Raw genomic sequence first — 22,377 nt, forward strand, 5'->3', positions numbered from 1 at the left:
AAATTTCTGAAAAAAAAAATTACATTATGTCTTTCAAGAAAAAAAATTATATTAAGTTATCAACTTATTTTGCTAAGCTGAAAATTAAACAGCTGTTTTTTAATAGAAGAGAGTAGCTTGACTTGCTTCTACAGCTTTTTCAAGATTCCAGTTTTCAACCGTACCATACCCTTAAATTTTCTCAGCAATGTTATTTTGACAAAAATAAACTAAATAAATAAATTTGTTCAAATATATATTTCACAATAATATGCCTGGTGTAAATCTGTCCACTAAAAAATATCTTCAAGATATGAATCTCGCTCATTCTCTCTTTTTTTTTTAATTTATTTAATTTTACACACAACTTTTTCAAATAATCACAAACTTTTAAAATTAAAATTATAAATTATTATTTATTAGTTAATAATTTAATATTTAAATTACTTTTTAAAACAATACACCGTTGATTTAGTTCCTAAAAAAATTAACACTTCAATTTATTTGGTTTTTAAAAGATATCTATGCGAGTCAAATTAGTTCTTTATCTACTAATACATTTTATTAACGTGTCAACATTAAGTACCACACAATACTTTAATAACGCGAGTTAACAAAATGAACAAATTTAAAGACATTAAAATCTCTCATTAAAAACCAAATTAATTCATAAATAATCTTTCATATACCGTTTTCATCAACCCTCGCTAAACCTATTGTTTATACTAGAAAGTTTTTAATACAGATAACTTCAAAATGACTGTAAAAACAATTCTTTTACTTTCATCATAAAAGTTATCATAAATATTTGGTAATATAATAAAAAATTAATCAAAAACAATTAAAATTTATTTTATTTAATATTTTTTAATTTTAACAATAATTAATGAATATTGAATAAAACAAATTCTAACTTTTTTTTCTTCTTTAGTATATATATATATATATATAGACATGAACATAAATAATTTAATTTTTATGAGCAAATTAAATAATAATAATAATATTAGAGAAAAAAATCTAAAACTTACCTTATTTAATATTCATAATAATAATTAATAAATATTAAATAAAAGAGAAAAGGACAAATAGGTCTCTGACGTTTTGTCCCACGGATATTTTTGTCTCTGACCACTAAAAAATACTTTTAAGTCCCTGACCTTTATAAAATTTGGACGGATTAGTCCCTCCGTCCAAATGCCTCCATCAGGGACTGATCCGTCCAAGTTTTGTGAAGGTCAGGAACTTAAAAGTATTTTTCAATGGTTAGGAACAAAAATGTCCGCGGGACAAAAGGTGAGGGACCTATTTGTCATTTTCTCTAAATAAAACAAATTTAGATTATTTTTACCTATTTTTTTATTATCAAATATTTCGATTAAACAAATGTGAAAACTTAGGTGCAGTCGACTTTATGTGAAGTTGATAGTTGAGAGTCGTTAAATGAAAATTTAGTCAAACCAGTCAAATCATCTAACAGCTTTCAGTTATCATCTTCATGTGAAGTCCTTAAACAAATAATGATGAAAAACAACTTCTTCCTTCCCTAACTTCATCTTATCAATCCCTCGCTCTCACTAAATATTTCTCTATATATAACCCATTTTCTTCATCCAAACCCCAAAAACATAAAGAGAATTAGAGAGAGAGGAAAACAAATACACACACATAATACACATTATATTCATATATAGAAAGATGATTACACCACAAATTCAAGTAACAAATTCTTCAAGCCCAACCTATCTCATATTTAACAAGCCAATAACAACAACAAGCCTCCATGGTAGTGGTGGTAGTAGTAGTATCTACCCTTCTTTTAGGGTTAGGACTAGTAGGCCAATATCATTCCGAAACCGTAGAAGGTGTAATAGGTATGGTTTAAGTGGTTGTAATAGTAGCAAAACAATCAAAGCTGTGGCTATGACTGAAGAAGAGAATAAGAAATCAATAATGAAGGTTAAAGCCACCATAAGAGTTCAACCAACCGTTGGAGGGATATTTTCGGAAATGGCCATAGAACGAGGGCTTGATGATATAACTGATTTGTTTGGTAAATCATTACTCTTGGAGCTTGTTAGCTCAACCCTTCATCAAAGTAAGTCATGGTTCTTCAAACCAATTTCAACCAAATATAATTTACAACATCTTTTTAGTTTCATCTCATGGATATCTTAACAAAAACCTATTTGTGCTAATATTTTTTGTTTGTACATTTTTCTACTATATATTCAAGTGTGATTATATGAAATGAGTTTAAGGTGTGTGTTGATTCAAATAATATATATATATATATATATATATAAAAATTAAATTTGTTTACTTTAATTTTTAAAAACTTATGAAAAAAAAAGTTTTTGGTACATTTTTGAATAATGTTAGAGAACTAGTTTTTTAAAAGGTGGAAACTCAAGTGCAGTCGACTTTACGTGAAGTTGATACCTGAGAGCCGTTAGATGAAAATTCAGTCAAATCAGTCAAAATCATCTAACGGCTCTCAATATCAACTTCACGTGAAATCGACTTCACTTGAGTTTTCACCTTTTTAAAATTTATTTTGTTTATCTTAAAGTTTAGATTATAAATTTTAAATTTTAAATTTTAAATCTTTTAAAAAATTGAGATTTTTAAAATTAAAAAATTAATTAATATTGATTAACTAAAATTAGCTTTTTTTTATGTTTTTTAAATATTATTATCTGATTTAAACAAAGTAGAAATTATTGATGGGAGTCAAGTTGCATGGGTGATGAATTATTAGACCTTCATTTATGTATATACTATTTGCTGAAAGGTTAAAGACTTAAAGCCACTGCTTTTTGATTGAAAAAAAAAAATTCTATTTTATTTAAATACAAAAACATAAACGATACAAATATAAATGCTGCGTTAGACTATTTCTCTATCTTGATTACTAAGAGGCTAGAGGTTCATTGATATATTGTTTGCTTTTTTCCCCTTAAACATATGTATGAAAATACTCATACAGAACATTGCAATTTAAACTTAGAGAAACCTAAATGTGGAATCAAGTAGAATTGAACATTTTTCTTTTATTTTCTCTCTGTATAACATGAGTGTGTGTGTTTTTTTTTTTCAAATAGATATTTTTTTCTTATGTACTAATTGTCATTCATTTTTGTCCTATATATTTTTCTGGTCTAAAAACATCACCAATATTTTGGGAAAAGTCTTCCAAACAAATCAACCAAAATGAAAAGAAAAAGAAGAGCTATACATCCACAATTTTGTCATATCACAGACTCCACTAATAAATTCAAATTTCAAGCAACAAGATATTACTATTATTGAAAATCTCTCTCAAATCCAAAATCTCATTGCAGGCAAATCTCACAATATATATATATATCTCACTGTCATGAATCCCACCAAACACGTTGCAAGTTAGATTTAGGAGAATTTTGTAAGAAAAAGAGTTAATTTTTTTACAACCTTGCATTCTCACAAAGTAGTAGTAGTTTATATAGAGTTTAATTTTAGGTGTTTGCTATGGTGTCTAATAAGAAGTGCTAAAAATGAATATCTTATGCATGTTTGCATAAATTCTTATTGCACAAGGCTACAATGTGTAAAATTCCTGCGAAAACAAAAGAAGGAAAAAAGATGCGTGCTCAAGCTTACTTAACCTTAAAGACGACAAAATTAATATTCCACGACAAAATTATGATGTTGCACTTAAAATAAAAAAAGGAGTATTTAAGGGACAAAATAAATCAATTAAAATGGTCTAAATTTAACTTATTTATGAATGATTATTATATAATAAATTGTTACTACAATTAATAAAAGTTAAATAAAATAAATTAAAAAAAAATTCCCTAACATTACGGATAATTGACTGGTTTTGTTAACTGAATAGCGACGGGGCTGGAGAAGGAAACGATAAGCGGTTACGCCCACAGGACGGTTCAAACAGCAGAGGAGGTCAAGTATGAGGCTGAGATTGTGGTGCCACATGGTTTCGGAGAGATTGGTGGCATTTTCGTGGAGAATGAGCACCGTAGAGAGATGTTCATTAAGGATATTGTCCTTGATGGCTTTGAAACTGGTCCCCTTCGCTTCTCTTGCGACTCTTGGGTTCATTCCAAGTTTGACAACCCCGTTAAGAGGCTCTTTTTCACCAACAAGGTACCTTCTTATTTTTACCTTACTTTTACAAGTTGTTATTCCATACTTGTTTCTTACTCATTATACCTACTACACAGTCATATTTGCCATCAGAGACACCAGAAGGATTGAAGAGGCTAAGGGGAGAGGAGCTAGAGCTTCTCAGAGGGAATGGGCATGGCGAACGCAAGAGCTTCGACCGCATATACGATTACGATGTCTACAACGACCTTGGAGATCCAGACAACGATATCGAACTCAAGAGACCTGTTCTTGGTGGCAAACACAATCCATATCCACGTCGTTGCAGAACTGGAAGACCTCGCTCCAAAGCAGGTAATATAGGTTGAAATTCAGGTGCAGTTAATTTTATGAAGCTAATAGCAAATATTCGTTCAATGATTTGATATGTTTAACTAATGAAAAAGTATGGAGAGTTAATGGAATATTTGTACAATGTGTATACTAGAAGTTTAGGGTGTCCGATTCAGTATTAGAGATATAATCATTACTGTTATCTTTTATTATTTAAGCTTTTTGCCTTGTGTAAGTGGTCCATCATCTTCACTTGTAAAGACAAATATAGCTAGATGGACAAATAACACTACCCTGGTCCTAACTAACCTTATCCTTCTTACAATCAAGCGTGCCTTTCTGCTTTCTTTATTTCATATGCCACCAAACTTCAATCATGACTATTTAAGTGCAGAAATAATTTAGTTAAATATATTAAATTATTTATCAAGTTTTAAGTTTTAACTATCATTCTTTACTTGAAAACATAGTTATGGACACATGCATGGATGGATATAATCATAGAAATAGCAAATACAACAAAAGTTCTTATGAGATAGCTAGACTCAACAAACATTTCAAACTAATATAATAACTGGTTAGGGTAATGTTAGGGAGACAAAAAAAATAGCCAGAACTTGCTTTATTTATTATTTATTAATTGTTGCAACAATTAATGAATGCTAAATAAGGTAAGTTATGACTGTTTTTGGCTGATTTTCTTTGGCTATCAAACATTTTTGAATTGGTTAATACTCATGTATACCTACAATTATTTTTCGGAAATATTTGGTAACCAAAGAAAATCACCCAAAAATAGCAATAACTTGTCTTATTTAGCATTCATTAATTGTTGTGATAATTAATTAATGTTAAACAAGGCAAGTTCTGATTATTTTTTTTGTTTACCTAGCATTACCCTTATTTTTAGGTGAAGTTTACCAATAGTTAGATAATAGTTTAGTTAAATATATTAAATTATTTAATTAAATCGTCAATATAAAATGAAAATTGTGAAAATCATGGATGATATGATTAAACAATATATGGTGAATATATAGAAGCAGTGCATACATGATAATGTGTGTACATTTGTGATGATGACGTATGCATGTGTATTTGCATCAGACCCGTTATCGGAGGAAAGGAGTAGCAGCATCTATGTGCCAAGGGACGAAAGCTTCTCAGAAGTGAAGCAGTTAACGTTCTCGGCGAAGACGGTGTACTCGGTGCTGCACGCGGTGGTGCCGGCGGTACAGACGGCGATAGTTGACAGGGATCTAGGGTTTGAATTGTTCTCACACATAGATGATCTTTTCCATCAAGGGATTGGCTTGCCTCCTTCTTCAAAGAACAAAGGGGTTCTGAGTAACATGTTACCCAGGCTTATCAAGTTCATCAACGAAACCCAAGACGACCTTCTCCGTTTTGAGCCTCCCGCACCCATGGACAGTGAGTATATATATTACGGTAAAAACTTAGGTGAAGTCGATTTCGTGTAAAGTTGATATCTGAGAGCCGTTAGATGATTTGACTGATTTGACTAAATTTTCATCTAATAACTTTCAGATATCAACTTCATGTGAATTCCACCTTTTACTTGTTACCTTTTTATTTTAAAATTACAATTATTAAATAATAAAAAAATATGACCTAAATTTGAGCTGCATTTTATAAGCGTTACCAAATTTCATAATAATAATTTAGTAATGATAGTCATAGTAGCATTTAACTATATATATTTATTATTATTTTCAATAATCAACTCATCACGTTAAAATATAAGTGTTAGAATTCATAATAAACTATAGACGAAATATTTAAATTACTCTTTGAAAAATTTTAAATTTAATATTTTGATTTTTAATAAACATTTTTTTTAAATCTTAGAAAATTGCTCTTACATATTGGTCATTCTTTTGCTTTTAATTAAATTTTATTTTAGAAAAAAAAAACAAATAGACTCCCCACCACTTGTTAAGTCAAAGATAAATAAATTTTTATTAATTAAAAATATAAAAAATGTCTCATCTTTTAAAATACAAAATATCTAAGTTCTTTTATTCATTAAGGGGCTCATCAATTGATTGATGATGAGATTTAAACTCTCAATACTTATTTTAATAGACGAATAAATTGACTACACCAATCTCACACCATTAAAACCATTTTGATAGCTATTTGATGGTTACAAATCACAAAAATTGCTGACTCCTAGCATTCCTCAAACTATATGTTGAAATGTATTATAATATACTCAGACGAATCTATTTATAGAATAAAAAGACAATATAATAATAATCATAATAATAACGCGATCAACTTAATTGATTAACATGGAATTAATGGTTCCGCTACGTTACCAACAGCATATCTGCCAACTTCTGCCAACTCTTATTTATAATTGTGTTTTATGGAAGTGTGTTTGTGGATGTGTCTAATAAAAATGTCTTTTTTATAACTGTGTTTAATAGAAGTGTCTTTATAAATATATTTTCTGGATGTGTCTCTTTATATATGTATTTAAAGTATATTAATTATTAGACACATCCACGAACACACTTCCATGAAACACAATTATAAATAAGAGTTGGCAGAAGTTGGCAGATAATATGTTGGTACCCTATACTTTTCCTGGAATTAATAAATCAACTTAAAGTTAGCCCAAATATACTTTGAACAATATGTATATATATGTACGTGACACGCAGGGGACAGGTTCTTTTGGTTTAGGGACGAAGAATTTGGAAGACAAACTCTTGCGGGTCTCAACCCATGTTGTATACAACTGGTGACGGTAAGCTATCTACCTTCACCATCATTATTATTCCTCTTTGCAATGAATTAATTGGTATGCATATATATATATAGGAATGGCCATTGAAGAGCAAACTGGACCCAAATGTTTATGGGCCTGCGGAATCAGCAATTACGAAAGAACTAGTTGAAAAGGAAATCAGAGGATTCTGTACGGTGGAAGAGGCTATAGAAGCCAAGAAATTGTTCGTATTGGACTACCACGATTTACTATTGCCAGTGGTAGAGCAAGTAAGGGAGCTTCAAGGGACAACACTATATGGATCTAGGGCACTCTTCTTCCTTACACCCGAATCCACACTCCGCCCACTCGCTATCGAGCTTGTTCGCCCTCCCATCAATGGAAACCCTCAGTGGAAGCAAGTCTATACCCCCACGTGGCACTCTACCGGTGATTGGCTTTGGAGGCTTGCCAAGGCTCATCTTCTTGCTCATGACTCTGGTTACCACCAACTTGTTAGTCACTGGTTCGTATCCATTCATCCACACAACAAATTAATCCAACACTTAAGGTAGCGTTTGGTGGAGAGAGAGACTAAAAGACTGAGACTGAAAGACGAGACTAAGAGACAGAGACGGAAATAAATCTCAGTATTCTGTTTGGTGCAAAGTGGGAGATAGAAACTAAAACAAGAATGAAACTCTAATTTAATTTGTACAAAAGGTAAAATTGGAATTAATTAATTGAAATGAGCGTATTTTAAGTATAAAATGTTATTAAAGTTTCAGTCTCTATTTCTAAAAATTTCAGTCCCCTGTGTCCTCACTTTTTGGAGGTATTGAAATACTGAAATTTTTGGGACAGAGACAGAAATTTTAGTACCAGTCTCTGAGCCAACAAACATAATACTGAGTCTCAGTCTCTCCGTCTCTGTCTCAGTACCTCAAAACAAACGCTACTTTAGTTCAATAAATTGCCTTTTTTGACATGAAACATTTAGTCTCCAGAAATTTTACCAGTCAAAATTAGCTTAAGAGTAAAACAGAAATGTTTGGTAATTAAAGAAAATCAGCCAAAAACAGCCATAACTTGTTTTATATAGTATTTATTAATTGTTGCGACAATTAATGAAGACTAAATAAAACAAATTTTTTTTGCTGTTTTTTTATCTCCTTAACACAGAAATATTTGGTAACCAAAGAAAAATAATCTTAAAAAATCAAATTTACTTCAATTTAACTCTTAAAATTAAACGCTTTCAATTGATTTTCTGAATTAGCTAGATTGATTCTTTCATTAGTTAGATAATAACACATGATATAATTATTTTATCACACATCATTTAATTAGCGATTATTTACTTAATTATTACGAATGAACTTATATTTTTAACTATGAAATATATGAGCACAAACCATTTTAACAATACAAAATATAAATTAACACTCATGAAAAGTTGGATTAGTATGATAAAATTTGTTTAAAATGATAGTTTATTCAACTATTATTGCATCTTTCAGAACCAACCATTTTGCCTATTAATCCTGTAAAGAAATATAAACTAAGTTGACATTCGTTAATTAAAGATTGTGTTAGTTTGATAAGATTAGGTTAAATAGTTTTTCGAACTAATAGTTCAACTTTACTTAATTATTATTCATATACATGTGACATTTATTTGATGGTAAAAATTCACATGCAGTAATCTTCATATAAAGTTGATTAAATTATCATCTAATAGTTCTCAAATATTAACTTCATATAAAGACAACTGCACACGTGTATCTTATTTGATTGATTTATGAATCACATGCTTACATTGTTGTATATAATGATGTTCAGGTTGCGAACTCATTGTTGCACAGAACCTTACATAATAGCAACGAACAGGCAATTAAGTGCAATGCACCCAATCTATAGGCTTTTAAATCCACACTTCAGATACACAATGGAGATCAATGCACTTGCACGTGAAGCCCTAATCAATGCAGATGGGATCATAGAAACAAGCTTCACTCCCAAGAAATACTCTATCCTCCTAAGTTCCATTGCTTACGACAAACACTGGCGATTCGACTTGCAATCCCTCCCCAATGACCTCATCCACAGGGGGATGGCGGTTAAAGACGATAATGCCCCTCATGGTTTGAGGCTCACCATAGACGACTACCCTTATGCCAATGATGGACTCATCCTTTGGGATGCTCTCAACGGATGGATCACTGATTATGTTGACCGCTATTACTCCGATTCCGATCTTGTCCGCTCCGATGAGGAACTCCAGGCATGGTGGCATGAGATCAAGAATGTTGGACATGGCGACAAGAAAGACGAGCCATGGTGGCCGCTTTTGAACACCAAAGAGGATCTTGTTCAGATTCTCACCACCATTGTTTGGATAGCTTCTGGCCACCACGCTGCCGTCAACTTTGGCCAATATGATTATGCGGGTCAGTATATAATTTATCACAAATAATTCTAAAACAGTTATTGTTGATAGATTGTTGGTTACAGAAGAAGAGAAAGTATCCGAGTCAGCAGATTTTGTGGTTTTTAGCCATCAATGATGTTTTTAATGGTGTTAGATTACATCTAATGATGTAGAATCATTCAATTTTCTTTTGATGGTTAAGTGTTGGCCAAAATTTAACAAAAGTGCTGGTCTCTTAGCACTCCTCACAGAAGAACTTTGGTTACATACCAAAATCGATATGAAAATTGTTATCAAACTACTTTTTTTTTTTAATTTAAACTGACAAAATTATCTTCAACATGTCTCTCATATCAGAGCTTTTTTTGAGTTTGTGTAAAATTTGCATATGTTTTATTTTTCTTTTCATTTGCATCATGCTAAAATTCTCATATTATATCATAAAATCATTTCTGTTAAAATCTTAAGATGATAAGAAGAGAGAAATAAATGATTATGTTCAAACAGTAGCAAATGTATCCGATCCTAACATTCTGTATTATGTGATGAGAACAGGGTATTTCCCAAACAGACCCACAATTGCAAGGAAGAAGATGCCAACAGAGGAACCAACAGAAAAGGAATGGGAAGAATTCATGGAGAAGCCAGAGATGGAATTGTTAAAGTGCTTCCCATCACAGATCCAAGCGACAACAGTGATGGCAGTGTTAGACATATTGTCAAGCCACTCGCCAGAGGAAGAGTATTTGGGTGAAACCATAGAGCCGTCATGGGAAGAAGACCCAATTGTAAAAGGAGCGTTTGAGAAGTTCAAAGGGAAGTTGTTGGAACTTGAAGGAGAGATTGATAAGAGGAATGCCGATAGACAGAAAAAGAACAGAAATGGTGCTGGAATGTTGCCGTATCAGCTTCTCAAACCAGTTTCGGAGCCTGGTGTTACTGGTAAAGGAGTTCCATACAGTATCTCTATTTGAAGAGAGATCAAAAAATGTTTTGCTAACAATAATGCAACAATATGATGAGTTAGTAATAACATGTTTCTGCAGTAGCTAGTTAGTTCAACTATGTATCTTTTTGTTAACAGTAATGCAAGTAACATCTTTGTGTATACTAGCTATAGTTTGTTCGACTATGGGCATTTAAATATTAGAAAAGTATATGGAACTAATTTCAATAACTTAATTAATTATAAATATAGTAATTAATTTTATTTATTTATGATTTAAAATATTGATTATTAAATGTTTCACCACGTTCAAATTATGAGGAGATACGTTTAGTATCATTACAATGTGAATCATGGAAACTGATTCAATTAGCTTCCGTCTCTTCACCCTCCTTTCCCCTCTAAATACCTAAAATATGATAAATTAGAAAACAGATTCAAAACCATCCAATTTACAAAGAAAAAAATATCCTAATGCCTAACATAAATACTATCCACATAGAAATTTTGAATTCATACAGAGACATTTGAACCATCTTAGTTCTCTAGCATTATTGTTAAATATTTAATTTGCGGCGCCATATATACGGAACCACTCTTCTACAATGCATATGGTATCACCATCTAGCAGTTGTATGTGTAACATTAAACTTCAAAACCAATGTGATCTTGTTTTTTAATATAAATAAATATTAGAGATATAACAATTTATATAATTTTTTCTATTTATTAAAGTGTTTAGAAAAGTAATTTTATATAATATGATATTATAATTTCTATGACTCAAAATTCGATTCTTAACTTATTGACTCAAAAAAAAAAAATTTATCATAAAATAAAAAAAAATTGTGCAAAAATTCACACAAATCCAAAGAAATTTTTATTTAAGAGAATGTATTGGAGAAATATATCCATTTATATATATATTTTAAATTTTTAAGAGAAATGACTCTTTGACAATATATATTTATCAAAGTTATAATACATACCAGATTTGCTATTTAAAAAAATATATATTTAAAATATATGTCATTTTTAAAGTTAAAATCCCTTGTTCAGAAAAAAAAAAAGCAGCAATAGCTCATCAAGTCAATTTAAAAAGACATTTTTGGAATATAATTGAAAAAATTTAAAGAACATAAATGGAATATATATATATATATATATATATATATATATATATATATATATATAGCATAAAGCTATTAATATTTGAAAAAATTTCAAACACTCTGAATCATTATGATTATCATTGGTATAATTCACAATTTAGAGAATGAGCTAGATTAAATAATATTTAGTTGCAAAGGAGAAAAGAGAGGTGAAATTTGTCTAATTATGCATGCCATATTTTTTAGAATTTTTTAAGGAGATTATTGGTCTAGTTTTAGTTTTGTTTATTCTGTTTTATGAAATTTATGTATTCTACATCAGTGTATGTATAAAAGCATATTTATTTTTAATTTCTCTATGAAAATCAATTTTTGTCTTAATATAATTAAAAATATTATATTTTAAGCTAAAAATTGCAGAAAAATATACTCATCAATTCACAGCCAGAACTATAGTTATGTGGACACAATTCAAAAACATGTTATATAAAGTTGTTCCTTTGAGTTATCAGCTGAAAAGGACGAAAAAAGATAAAATGATAAAGAAGAGTTCCCAACCTTCAATTCTTCAACGTTATTGCAAATATAAGAGGATATTGCAATAAATATTTTGGGCCATAGAACATAAAAACTGAACGGAGAAAGATGATAAAGCCTCATCTTTTGCATCAATCATACCAAAAAACCAACCATACCTTCTTCTCTCTTCATAGGCCATACTTCCATGGCGGCCGCGGCGACATTGGCGCCAACAAAATTAGAACTTTATCAACTCTTCCACTACTATGGCCGGCTCATGCGAAGAAGAGGGAAAGACTTAAGCGCCTTGTCCTTCCCCCTCCTCGCGCGCAAGCTAGCCCTAGTTCTTCAGCTACCACAAAAGACATAGATGATGATCATCATCATGTTATTGATGACACCAATGAGAATAAGGACATTGGTGTTGTGAATGTTAAAGCGGTGGTTAAGGTGAAGTTAACAAAGGCTGGATTTTTTTCAAGTCTTAGTTTGGACCGTGGAATTGATGATTTAACTGATTTGCTTGGTAAATCTGTCTTGTTGGAACTTGTTAGCTCCCACCTTCACGATTCTGGTAAGAGGATATATTTATAGTTTTTATTGTTGATTATTGATTTAGTTGAAAAAATACTCAGGGTCCCTGAAGTTACGCTCGAGCTTCAATTTAGTCATTGAAGTTTCAATTGCTTCAATTTAGTTCTTGAACTTTTCAAATTTTAATCACGTTAGTCCCTACAGTAATTTCTGTCACAGAGTAAATTAAAAAGTTTAGAGACTAAATTAAGGCTCGAGTGTAACTTTAGAAACTAAATTGAATATTATCTCGATTTAGTTGTTTGTTGTAATTTTGTGTGTTCTATTGTTTAGGGTTTCGTAGGGTTGGGTTATATTGAGTTCAAATTAAAATAACAAATAATCAAATGTTCCCAAAATATTTACCTAATCAGTTACTAGACATGCACTTAATGTATGTGCGTATTATTTAGTAATTAAAGCTCGTTGGATAAATAAGAGAAGAAAAATATTTTGGGGTCAAAGTTTGGGAGTTATAGGCAATTATAACTTTTTTTGGTTCACATTTATCAATTATTGTCGAAGTAAATGCATAATATTAGATGTAATAAATATTTACTTATGGATATTTCATATATAAAATTGTAGAGATAAAATTAAATATAATAATTTTATATTATTGTCTTCTTAGCATTATTACTCTAAAAGAATATGTGGTTAAATAAAAAGTATTAACTAAATACCAAAATTTGATGTAACTAACTAACTATCCACATAAGTTGTCTTTACGAAGATAATAAATAAAAGTTATTAAATAATAATTTAATTAAATATATCAAACTATTTAATAATTTTAATTTATCATTTTCACATAAAAATAAGTTTATATGAATGGTGACCAAAACTTCAATCCTCATTTTAATTATAGAAAATTTTTAAAATTTTTAAAATACTTCATATTCCATATTTGTTGAGTTAAATTTTCTGTTTTGCATTAAAATTTATTCGTTTATTTCACCAACATGAGTTCTAATTACTTAAAATAACCCATACAAAAAATTGAAAAATTTTTAAAAGTCACTAATTTTTAATAATTTTAGTCTGTATAAATATTAAATTATTTTTAATAAATAAATATTATTAATTTATATATATAAATTTTAATAAATATAAATATACTTAGGTCTATATAAATTTTAATAAATATAAATTATTATTAATAAAATATTAATTTAAAATGATAATATTTATTAATTATGTAGTATTGCTGTAAAAAATTTTAGGTATATGTTTTTTAGAAAGAAGAACGTGAGTGCTTATTTGTTTATATGTGACAACATAAATGTATAGAACATGTACATGTAAAGGGTACATTAAGGCCATATCCTGTATACATGTTCTTTTTGAAAAAAATGATTATGAAAAAGAAAACTATTATGAAAGGCAAATATATTAATAAATTAACTTAATTAACCAACAACTATGTATTTACATTTTTCTCTGCACATTGTAATAAGTCTCCTGTATGTCCTCATTTTTAATCTGTTTCTTCTTTCGATGTACAATTTTCAAAATGTGACTCCCACAATATACTAAAAAATTATAGCGTATTTTAATACTAAAAGTGCTTAAAATATATTATATAAAAATATATAAAAAAATATAAAAAAAATTAAACATATTATAATTAATTTCAGTATAAAGTTGTCAAACATAAATAATATTAATATAAACTTATTTTTATTTAAAATTAATTCTATAAAATTACTTTTATTCAAACTCTAATTTAACAAATTACAATCTAAACACACACTAATTAGTTAGAGTGAATTCAACTTCTTCCTTATAAAGTAGCCAGGTTTTATCAAACAAAAATCTCATATTAAAAAAAATTATTAATTTTTAAGTCTAATATAATAGGAATTTTTTTTGTTTTCTTTTGTTTTCTCATTCTTTAATAACCATATACTTCTAACGATACATGGCAATCAACAAAACCCAATATTAATAATCAATATTTAGCCAGATAAATTATCACTGGTCAATTTTGAGCAGCCCCTTACTGTTGAAGACCACAAATAATTTCCATTGCAAAAAAAAAAAATCAATTTGTACGATTAATTAAATAATTGTCTTATATGCACAGCAACAGAGAACGAAGAGTTTTTGAACAAATAAATTCTTGTAATTTCACTATCCTATATTTGTCCTTATCTAGGTAACTAGGCATACGATTTAATTTTTCTCTCAATTATGCATGTGCAGAGACGGATGTATATATATCATGGACCACCCTAATAACGTGTCAAAGCATTTTAATTGAAAATGGAAAAAAATGGCATGCATATGATTACCGTTCAATGCATGGCCCTAGTAGAAAATAAAAAATGACATGTGAAAAGTTGCAATAATTAAAGAAGATATTTTGTCTATACCACAAAGCACAAATTGATTGAAAAGGACAATCTATATTAAGCCTGGGATAATCTAAAAATCCAACAAGAACTTAATTTGTTATGCCCACTGTTTAGTTAGGGACCACTTGATGATTGTGATTCCCAGTTATGGTGATTGACGTAACTAAACAGATGAGACTTGAAAATGTATATAACAAAGAAAATTAATTTTGATACATATTATTAGATTTTTAAAATTATTTTGTATTCAAAGTTATCTATTAAATTAATTATTATATATTTATATGTTTATATATATTAATTTATCTTTTTTTTAAATAAATAAATAATTATAAATTAATTAATTTTATCATAATAAAATAATAAAATTTACAATAAATAAATAATTAAATTTATTTATAACAATATAATAAATATTTTTTATAAAATATTAAATATATATTTCTGTACATAATAATTTATTAATAATTAATTTTTTATACTACAAGAAAAAAGAGCTATTTTAACACTTTATTTTTTAACACCATAATTAAATGTCAAAATTAATATATATTTTTGACAATATCACAAATGTCAAATTTTTTATGTTTTCTTGATGAATAATTTAACAGTAGAAAATTACTCTTCAATTTTGACACTCATTTGTTTTTAATTTACTCCACTATTTCTCTTCTTCTATGGGCTCTGTCAATTTTGGCATCATACTACTCTCAGTTTAGAATCATACTACTCATTCTTTATCTTCCAAAATATTAATTTATTATTCAGTTTCAAGATCTCATCTCATTCTTTGTTAAAAAATTTTGTTGAGAATATTTTATGGTCAATAAATGTCAAAATAAATAATATTTTTTACGGTTAATAAGTATCACAGAAAATATATTCTCAAATTTTTTTAACAAATTATTTTTGACAGCCAATATTTATCAAAATAAGATTTAAACTTCTTTCACAATTACTTATATGTTAAAAATATTATTTTTGACAAAATTTTTATTAACATATTTTTATAGTTAAAATAGTGTCAAAATTTATTTTTTTGACAAATTTTAATTCTTTTTTTACACATATAACTGTAAAAAATAATCTATATTGTTGTAGTATTATATACACGTACCAGACTAAATTTTTTAGTTGAAAGCTTAGAGTAAATAATTCACAAACTAACTACTGTGATGAGTGCACAGTTGCACACTACTCCTGTTTTCAAATGAAATCTATCTAGCTACTTTAGTGCATTTTTAATTAGTATAATTTTTTTTTAACGGAGAACCATATATTGTCAGAGTTTCACATTATTAACAAAAGAGTTTATTACAATGTCAAAATTTTTTTAATTAATAATATCAGTGAATTTTAAAACTTAAATTTTAAATTTTATTTAAAATATAAATTCTAACAATAAATTTTAAAAATAGGATTATTATTTTGTGTTAAATATAATATTGATTGACTTATTAATTAGTTACATATATTGTGGATTTAGAGGGTGGAAAGGAGAAGGAGACAATTAAAGCATACGCACACAAAGCAGGGGGAGATGAGAAGTCGGTTAAGTATGAAAGCGATTTTGAAGTAGCAAATGATTTTGGAGAGATTGGTGCAGTTCTTGTTGAGAATGAGCATCACACTGAGATGTTCCTTGAAACCATTACCCTCCATGGCCTCCCGGAGGGTCCTGTTCATTTTGATTGTGCTTCATGGGTTCATTCTAAGTTCGATAATCCCACCAAAAGAATATTCTTCACCAATAAGGTACCTTTCTACATTTATTTGTGTAATGCTAATAAAATTCTCGATTTTTGTATAATATAGAATAAAAATCAATTACTTATATAATATATATTTAAATATATAAATATTTTTGTATTCACAGAATATTTTTGTTTAAGATTTGTTGCTAATTTTTCATGGAGGCAAATAAATAATAGATACTAAAAGAAATATAATGTTGGTTAATTATTGTTGTAGTGTTACTTACCATCGGAAACCCCGAGTGGTTTAAGAAGATTAAGAGCAGAAGAATTGAGTAACCTGAGAGGGAATGGAGAAGGAACACGAAAAAGCTTTGAAAGAATTTACGATTACGACATTTACAATGACATTGGTGATCCAGACAGAAGCCTTGATCTTCAGAGGCCTCCGTTAGGCGGCAAAGAACGACCTTATCCCCGCCGTTGCCGAACCGGCCGTCCACACTCCCAAGCAGGTAGGTAGGGTAGAACCTAAACCCTAAATCCTAAATTCTGAAATTAGTTAACTAACTTGTGATGTGACAGATCGTTGGTCAGAGAATAGGAATAATGGAAAAAAATTCTACGTTCCAAGGGATGAGTGCTTCTCGGAGGTGAAGGAGCTAACGTTCTCAACAAAGGCACTGCACGCGGTGCTTCTGATACTGGTTCCGTCGCTGGGGAAAATCATCAAAGACAAGGATCTTGAGTTCCCGTTCTTCCATGAGATTGATTCACTCTTCAGCGTCGGACTTGATTTGCCTTCTGAAGCTGATGATGCAACTGAGGAAGGATTTCTTGGAGCCATGATGCCTAGGCTTGTCAAATACATTTCCGGTGGTGATCGCCAAAATGTTCTTCGCTTCGAGACCCCTGAGACAATGAACAGTGAGTGTAATTTGGAATGCCTGATTCACTTATTTAGGTTTCCTTTGGATTTAACAAAAGTTTATTCAATGTGTTTAATTAATATTTATTTTGCAGGGGATAGATTTTTCTGGTTTAGGGATGAGGAATTCGCTAGACAGACTGTTGCTGGCCTCAACCCACTTAGCATAAGTTTGGTCAAGGTATATGCTTTCACCATTATTTTAATTTATTTTAGACTCATTGGTTGGATTCATTTTTTAACAAGCGTGGTTGTGCACCACACAGATTGTGATGATAAATCTTGATTAATTATTTTGTAATTTATCTTTGATTAATTATTGATTCGTTTTTACTATTCTTTTTCCTAAACTAAGATTTCACCTTCTCCTAAAACACCAGTAACTTTGTAGGATTTTCTTTTGAACCATATATATATATACATCATTATCAGTGCATTTTAGGAATCACATTATATTAACTAACTATTGTGGAGTAATATAATTGAGAGAATTTACTTTCTTGATCATCAGGAATGGCCTTTGAGGAGCAACCTTGACCCAGGTAAATACGGTCCACAAGAATCAGCAATTACTTCTGAAATTATCAATAAAGAGATAGGAGGAATAATTACCGTAGAAAAGGTTTGTTTAATTATTATTTTAAAACAATATATATATATATATATAGAGAGAAATTAAAGGAGAAATTGAATTATATAAAGTGGTTTATATGTGATAGATATGAAGCTTTAATTTAAGTAAAATTTGGCAGGCTATTGAAGAAAAGAAGTTGTTCATTTTGGACTACCATGATATACTATTACCATATGTTAGCAAAGTAAGGAAACTGAAGGGGAAAACACTGTATGGGTCAAGAACTTTGTTCTTTCTAACTCCAGAAGGGACACTGAGACCTCTTGCCATTGAACTTACAAGACCTCCTATGGATGGAAAAAAGCAATGGAAGCAAGTCTTCACTCCTTCTTGGCACTCAACAAGTGTTTGGCTATGGAGGATTGCTAAGGCCCATGTTCTTGCACATGACTCTGGCTATCACCAACTTATTAATCATTGGTACGTACCAGTTATTATTAATTAATGATATGAATTAAATTTTGATATACAATCCGTGTAATATGTAAATCTAATCAAATAACATCAAGTCACAAGAAATAATTATTTTTTATGTTAATAAAGTAAATAGTCATACAAAACGAATGTGATTAGATGACGAGATAAAACATTTTAAAATTAAAAATTTAATTTGATGTGCTGACAGTGTAAACAATTACATTCGTTCTTTTGGATGATCATTTATGCGATCAATGTAAAAGATATTTATTTTTACTGATGTGGTATTACGTAATTGAATGTACGTGTAAAATTACTTTATACTAACAGTGCATCAAAATTAAAATCTAAAACGGTTCCGCTAGAGAACCAACTAGAATAAAACCAACTAAGGTAAAACTAACTCTAACCAATTAATTAAAAAACAGGTCTGTTACAAAAAAAAAAAAAGAACTTTTCACTATCCTAATTTTTTAAATTTTAAAATAAAAAATAGCTTAATTAGCTTATATTATAGTTAGTTCTTAGACTTTTTCATTCTAAAATTAAACTCACAATAATATATAATCCACCACAAATAATTCAGTCTTATTAAATATTTTACTTATTTAATTTCCTTACTATTTGTTAGAATAACAACATTGTATGTATCCAACAAAGAGAAATGTTAGGGGGTTTAGGGGTCAGCAATTTTTGTGATTTGTAGCCATTAAATAGCCATCAATGATGGTTTTAATGGTGTGAGATTGGTGTGAGATTTCATCTAATGACTCACTTTTCTTTACTAGTTACATGCTGGCCAGAATTTAACAAAATTGCTGGCCCTAGACTTTTTTCCCAAAAAAAAAACGAGATTTAGTAAAACGGGATAATGAACTTATTATGATAGAGTGCTATTATTAGTTAGAAATAATTAGGATGTTAATTATTGCATCAAATTTTAAGGAATTTGGTATGTACAAGATAATTCATCTAAATAATTGAATTAAATTATTTGGATTCAAACATACGTTAAGATATTAAAAACTATTATTTTCATACTAAAATCAGTTGTTATATATTTATATATAAATATATATGTAATTTAATTTATTTTTAATATATAATTTTTTAATCTATATTTTATTTCTCTTATAATAACTGATTTTAATAGTTAATTTTAATATAGCGTATTATATTTAATGTAGTTAAGTTGACGTTACTAGCTAGTAATTCAAATTTTCAAATTAATCTAAATTAGATGATGAAACATCTTTTTCTTTTGTAGGTTAAGAACTCACTGTGTGACAGAGCCGTATGTTATTGCAACAAATAGACAACTTAGTATAATGCATCCTATATATAAATTGCTACACCCTCATTTTCGTTACACATTAGAGATTAATGCATTGGCACGAGAAGCACTTATTAATGCTGATGGCACAATTGAGAGCTCATTCGCACCGGGAAAGTATGCCATGGAGATTAGCTCTGCTGTCTATCATCATCATTGGCGATTTGACATGGAATCTCTACCTGCAGACCTAATCAGAAGGTAATAATAATAATAATAATAATAATAATAATAATAATAATCAACCTTTTAACTTAATAAATTATATATATATAATGAAAAATAAAGAATACCTGTTTGTTTCCATATTTCATGTGAATTTGACAGAGCAAAAAAACCAAAATAGTAACTAGAAAAAGAATTTAATCTTGATATCATCATGTTTGTATAAAAATATGATATCTACTCATATACAAATGTTAAAAATATATTTTTATAAAAATATTTGTGTTAAAAATGTGATTTATTTATTTAGTTATACTTTAAATAAAAATAATACTTTTATAACATATCAAAATTAAATCCTATCATTCATCTAATGATAAAAAAATATCTTTATATAAAATAATTATAAAATGTTTCTTAATCTACCTAAAAATATTTCATACCAAATAATTGCAGCAGTATTATAAAAAATTTGCGAGAGTTTCTCTTTTTATCAAAATTCTGCTAATATAAGAAATTTTACAAAGAGACACCATATAATATATATGAAAACATTGCCGAAATAATTATTTGTATATTTATTATTTGAATAATCATTTAAAGAAAGGAAATGATTGATTAAAAATATAAAACTCTTGATACTATCACCATTTTATCAAAATTAAACTTAATAAATAGTATCATCATATGATTAAATAACAATATAGATAAAACTCTTTACACAACGCATCAAATAAAAACTAATTTCATCTTTATATATAAAAGAAAATATTTATTATAAAAAAAATAAAAGCTAATATATTTTTGCTATGGATCATGACAGGGGAATCGCCATAAAAGATCCATTTGAACCACATGGGCTAAGACTAACAATCAAAGATTACCCTTTTGCCAATGATGGACTCCTTTTATGGGACATTATCAAGCTATGGGTGACGGATTATGTGAACCATTATTACCCCAATTCAAGTGTTGTGGAGCATGATGAGGAGCTTCAAGCATGGTGGAAAGAGATAAGAACAGTTGGACATGGTGACAAAAAGGATGAACCATGGTGGCCAATTCTCAAGACTCCAAAGGACTTAATTGGAATTCTAAGCACAATAATTTGGGTAACTTCTGGTCACCATGCAGCTGTAAACTTTGGTCAATACACATATGGTGGTTACTTCCCAAATAGGCCAACAATTGCAAGGACCAAAATGCCCTCGGAAGACCCTTCAGAAGAAGAGTGGAAGGAGTTCCTTAAGAAGCCTGAAAGAGCACTTCTTAAGTGTTTTCCTTCTCAGCTTCAAGCAACAAGAGTCATGGCCGTCTTGGATATTCTCTCCACTCATTCGCCGGACGAGGAGTACATCGGCGAGAAGATGGAACCTTCTTGGGGTGAAGACCCTGTTATAAGAGATGCATTTGAAAGGTTTAAAGCCAGATTGAAGAAACTTGAAGTACTCATTGATGAGAGGAATGAGAATACAAAGTTGAAGAACAGAAATGGTGCTGGTATTGTTCCTTATGAACTTTTGAAGCCTTTTTCAAAGCCAGGAGTCACTGGAAAGGGGGTTCCTTGCAGCATTTCCATTTGAATTTTCTAATTTTGTTAATTATACCATCTAAAATACTCTTAATTAATTAGTAATAACTAGATTCTTATAATGTTATTAGTGTGTTTGAGATTGAATATGTAAAAGAATAAAACTCTACGTCTAAACAAAATACTTATCCAAGTTGTTATAATAACTTTTTAATTTAGGTGCTTCTTCTCCTTCTCCTCTTCTTCGTATTTCTTTTTTTTCTTTTTCTCCAAATTTGCACACACAGATTTTTCTTCTTTCCTTCTTCTTCTCCTCCTCCTCTTTCTTCTTCTTCTTTATCGTCATCACCAATAATACTAATATTTTGCAAATGTCTTTATTAGTTCTGATTTTCTCTACTGTCATCATTAAATAATTTTGGTTCATTTCTTAATTTATTTCAGTTCTTTGTGTGTTGATTGTCGGTTCATTTGTGCGTTAATTCCAGTTCATTTTATACTGCTAATAAGTAATGACCAAATTTTTTATTCACAAGTGAATCAAAATTAACACACAAATGAACCAAAATTAATTCACA

At 29.2% G+C, this 22,377-nt stretch overlaps 2 protein-coding genes across 3 annotated transcripts; both read left to right on the top strand.

Moving 5' to 3' along the window:
- The first annotated feature begins 1,594 nt into the window (after positions 1-1,594).
- LOC107629000 (linoleate 13S-lipoxygenase 2-1, chloroplastic) lies at positions 1,595-10,744 on the top strand. Of its 2 annotated transcripts, none has more exons than XM_088509309.1 (8): positions 1,595-2,077; positions 3,860-4,128; positions 4,206-4,443; positions 5,530-5,871; positions 7,113-7,198; positions 7,273-7,685; positions 9,002-9,609; positions 10,146-10,744. In XM_088509309.1, the coding sequence occupies exons 1-8, from the start codon at positions 1,678-1,680 to the stop codon at positions 10,562-10,564; spliced, it is 2,775 nt and encodes a 924-aa protein (XP_088365435.1). In that variant the 5' UTR covers positions 1,595-1,677; the 3' UTR covers positions 10,565-10,744. The 2 variants fall into 2 exon arrangements, with proteins under 2 accessions (XP_088365435.1, XP_016187151.1); XM_016331665.3 differs by having other exon boundaries at positions 5,530-5,853.
- A 1,416-nt stretch (positions 10,745-12,160) lies between these two features.
- Positions 12,161-22,015, top strand: LOC107628999 (linoleate 13S-lipoxygenase 2-1, chloroplastic). Its single transcript, XM_016331664.3, has 9 exons — positions 12,161-12,741; positions 16,584-16,852; positions 17,069-17,306; positions 17,377-17,718; positions 17,815-17,900; positions 18,231-18,341; positions 18,472-18,773; positions 20,038-20,304; positions 21,092-22,015. The coding sequence occupies exons 1-9, from the start codon at positions 12,294-12,296 to the stop codon at positions 21,849-21,851; spliced, it is 2,823 nt and encodes a 940-aa protein (XP_016187150.1). The 5' UTR covers positions 12,161-12,293; the 3' UTR covers positions 21,852-22,015.
- Positions 22,016-22,377: the final 362 nt, after the last annotated feature.

This window comes from Arachis ipaensis, chromosome B3 (genome assembly GCF_059453495.1).
Source record: "Arachis ipaensis isolate K30076 ecotype BB chromosome B3, ASM5945349v1, whole genome shotgun sequence".
NCBI classification, from domain to species: Eukaryota; Viridiplantae; Streptophyta; class Magnoliopsida; order Fabales; family Fabaceae; genus Arachis; species Arachis ipaensis.

Excerpts from the sequence above, each read along its gene's own strand:
- LOC107629000 (XM_088509309.1), top strand. The coding sequence starts at position 1,678 with ATGATTACACCACAAATTCAAGTAACAAATTCTTCAAGCCCAACCTAT. Across the intron at positions 4,444-5,529 it reads AAGACCTCGCTCCAAAGCAG|ACCCGTTATCGGAGGAAAGG; the intron begins GTAATATAGGTT and ends TATTTGCATCAG. Across the intron at positions 5,872-7,112 it reads CAGTGAGTATATATATTACG|GGGACAGGTTCTTTTGGTTT; the intron begins GTAAAAACTTAG and ends CGTGACACGCAG.
- LOC107628999 (XM_016331664.3), top strand. The coding sequence starts at position 12,294 with ATGATAAAGCCTCATCTTTTGCATCAATCATACCAAAAAACCAACCAT. Across the intron at positions 17,901-18,230 it reads TTAGCATAAGTTTGGTCAAG|GAATGGCCTTTGAGGAGCAA; the intron begins GTATATGCTTTC and ends CTTGATCATCAG. Across the intron at positions 20,305-21,091 it reads CCTGCAGACCTAATCAGAAG|GGGAATCGCCATAAAAGATC; the intron begins GTAATAATAATA and ends GGATCATGACAG.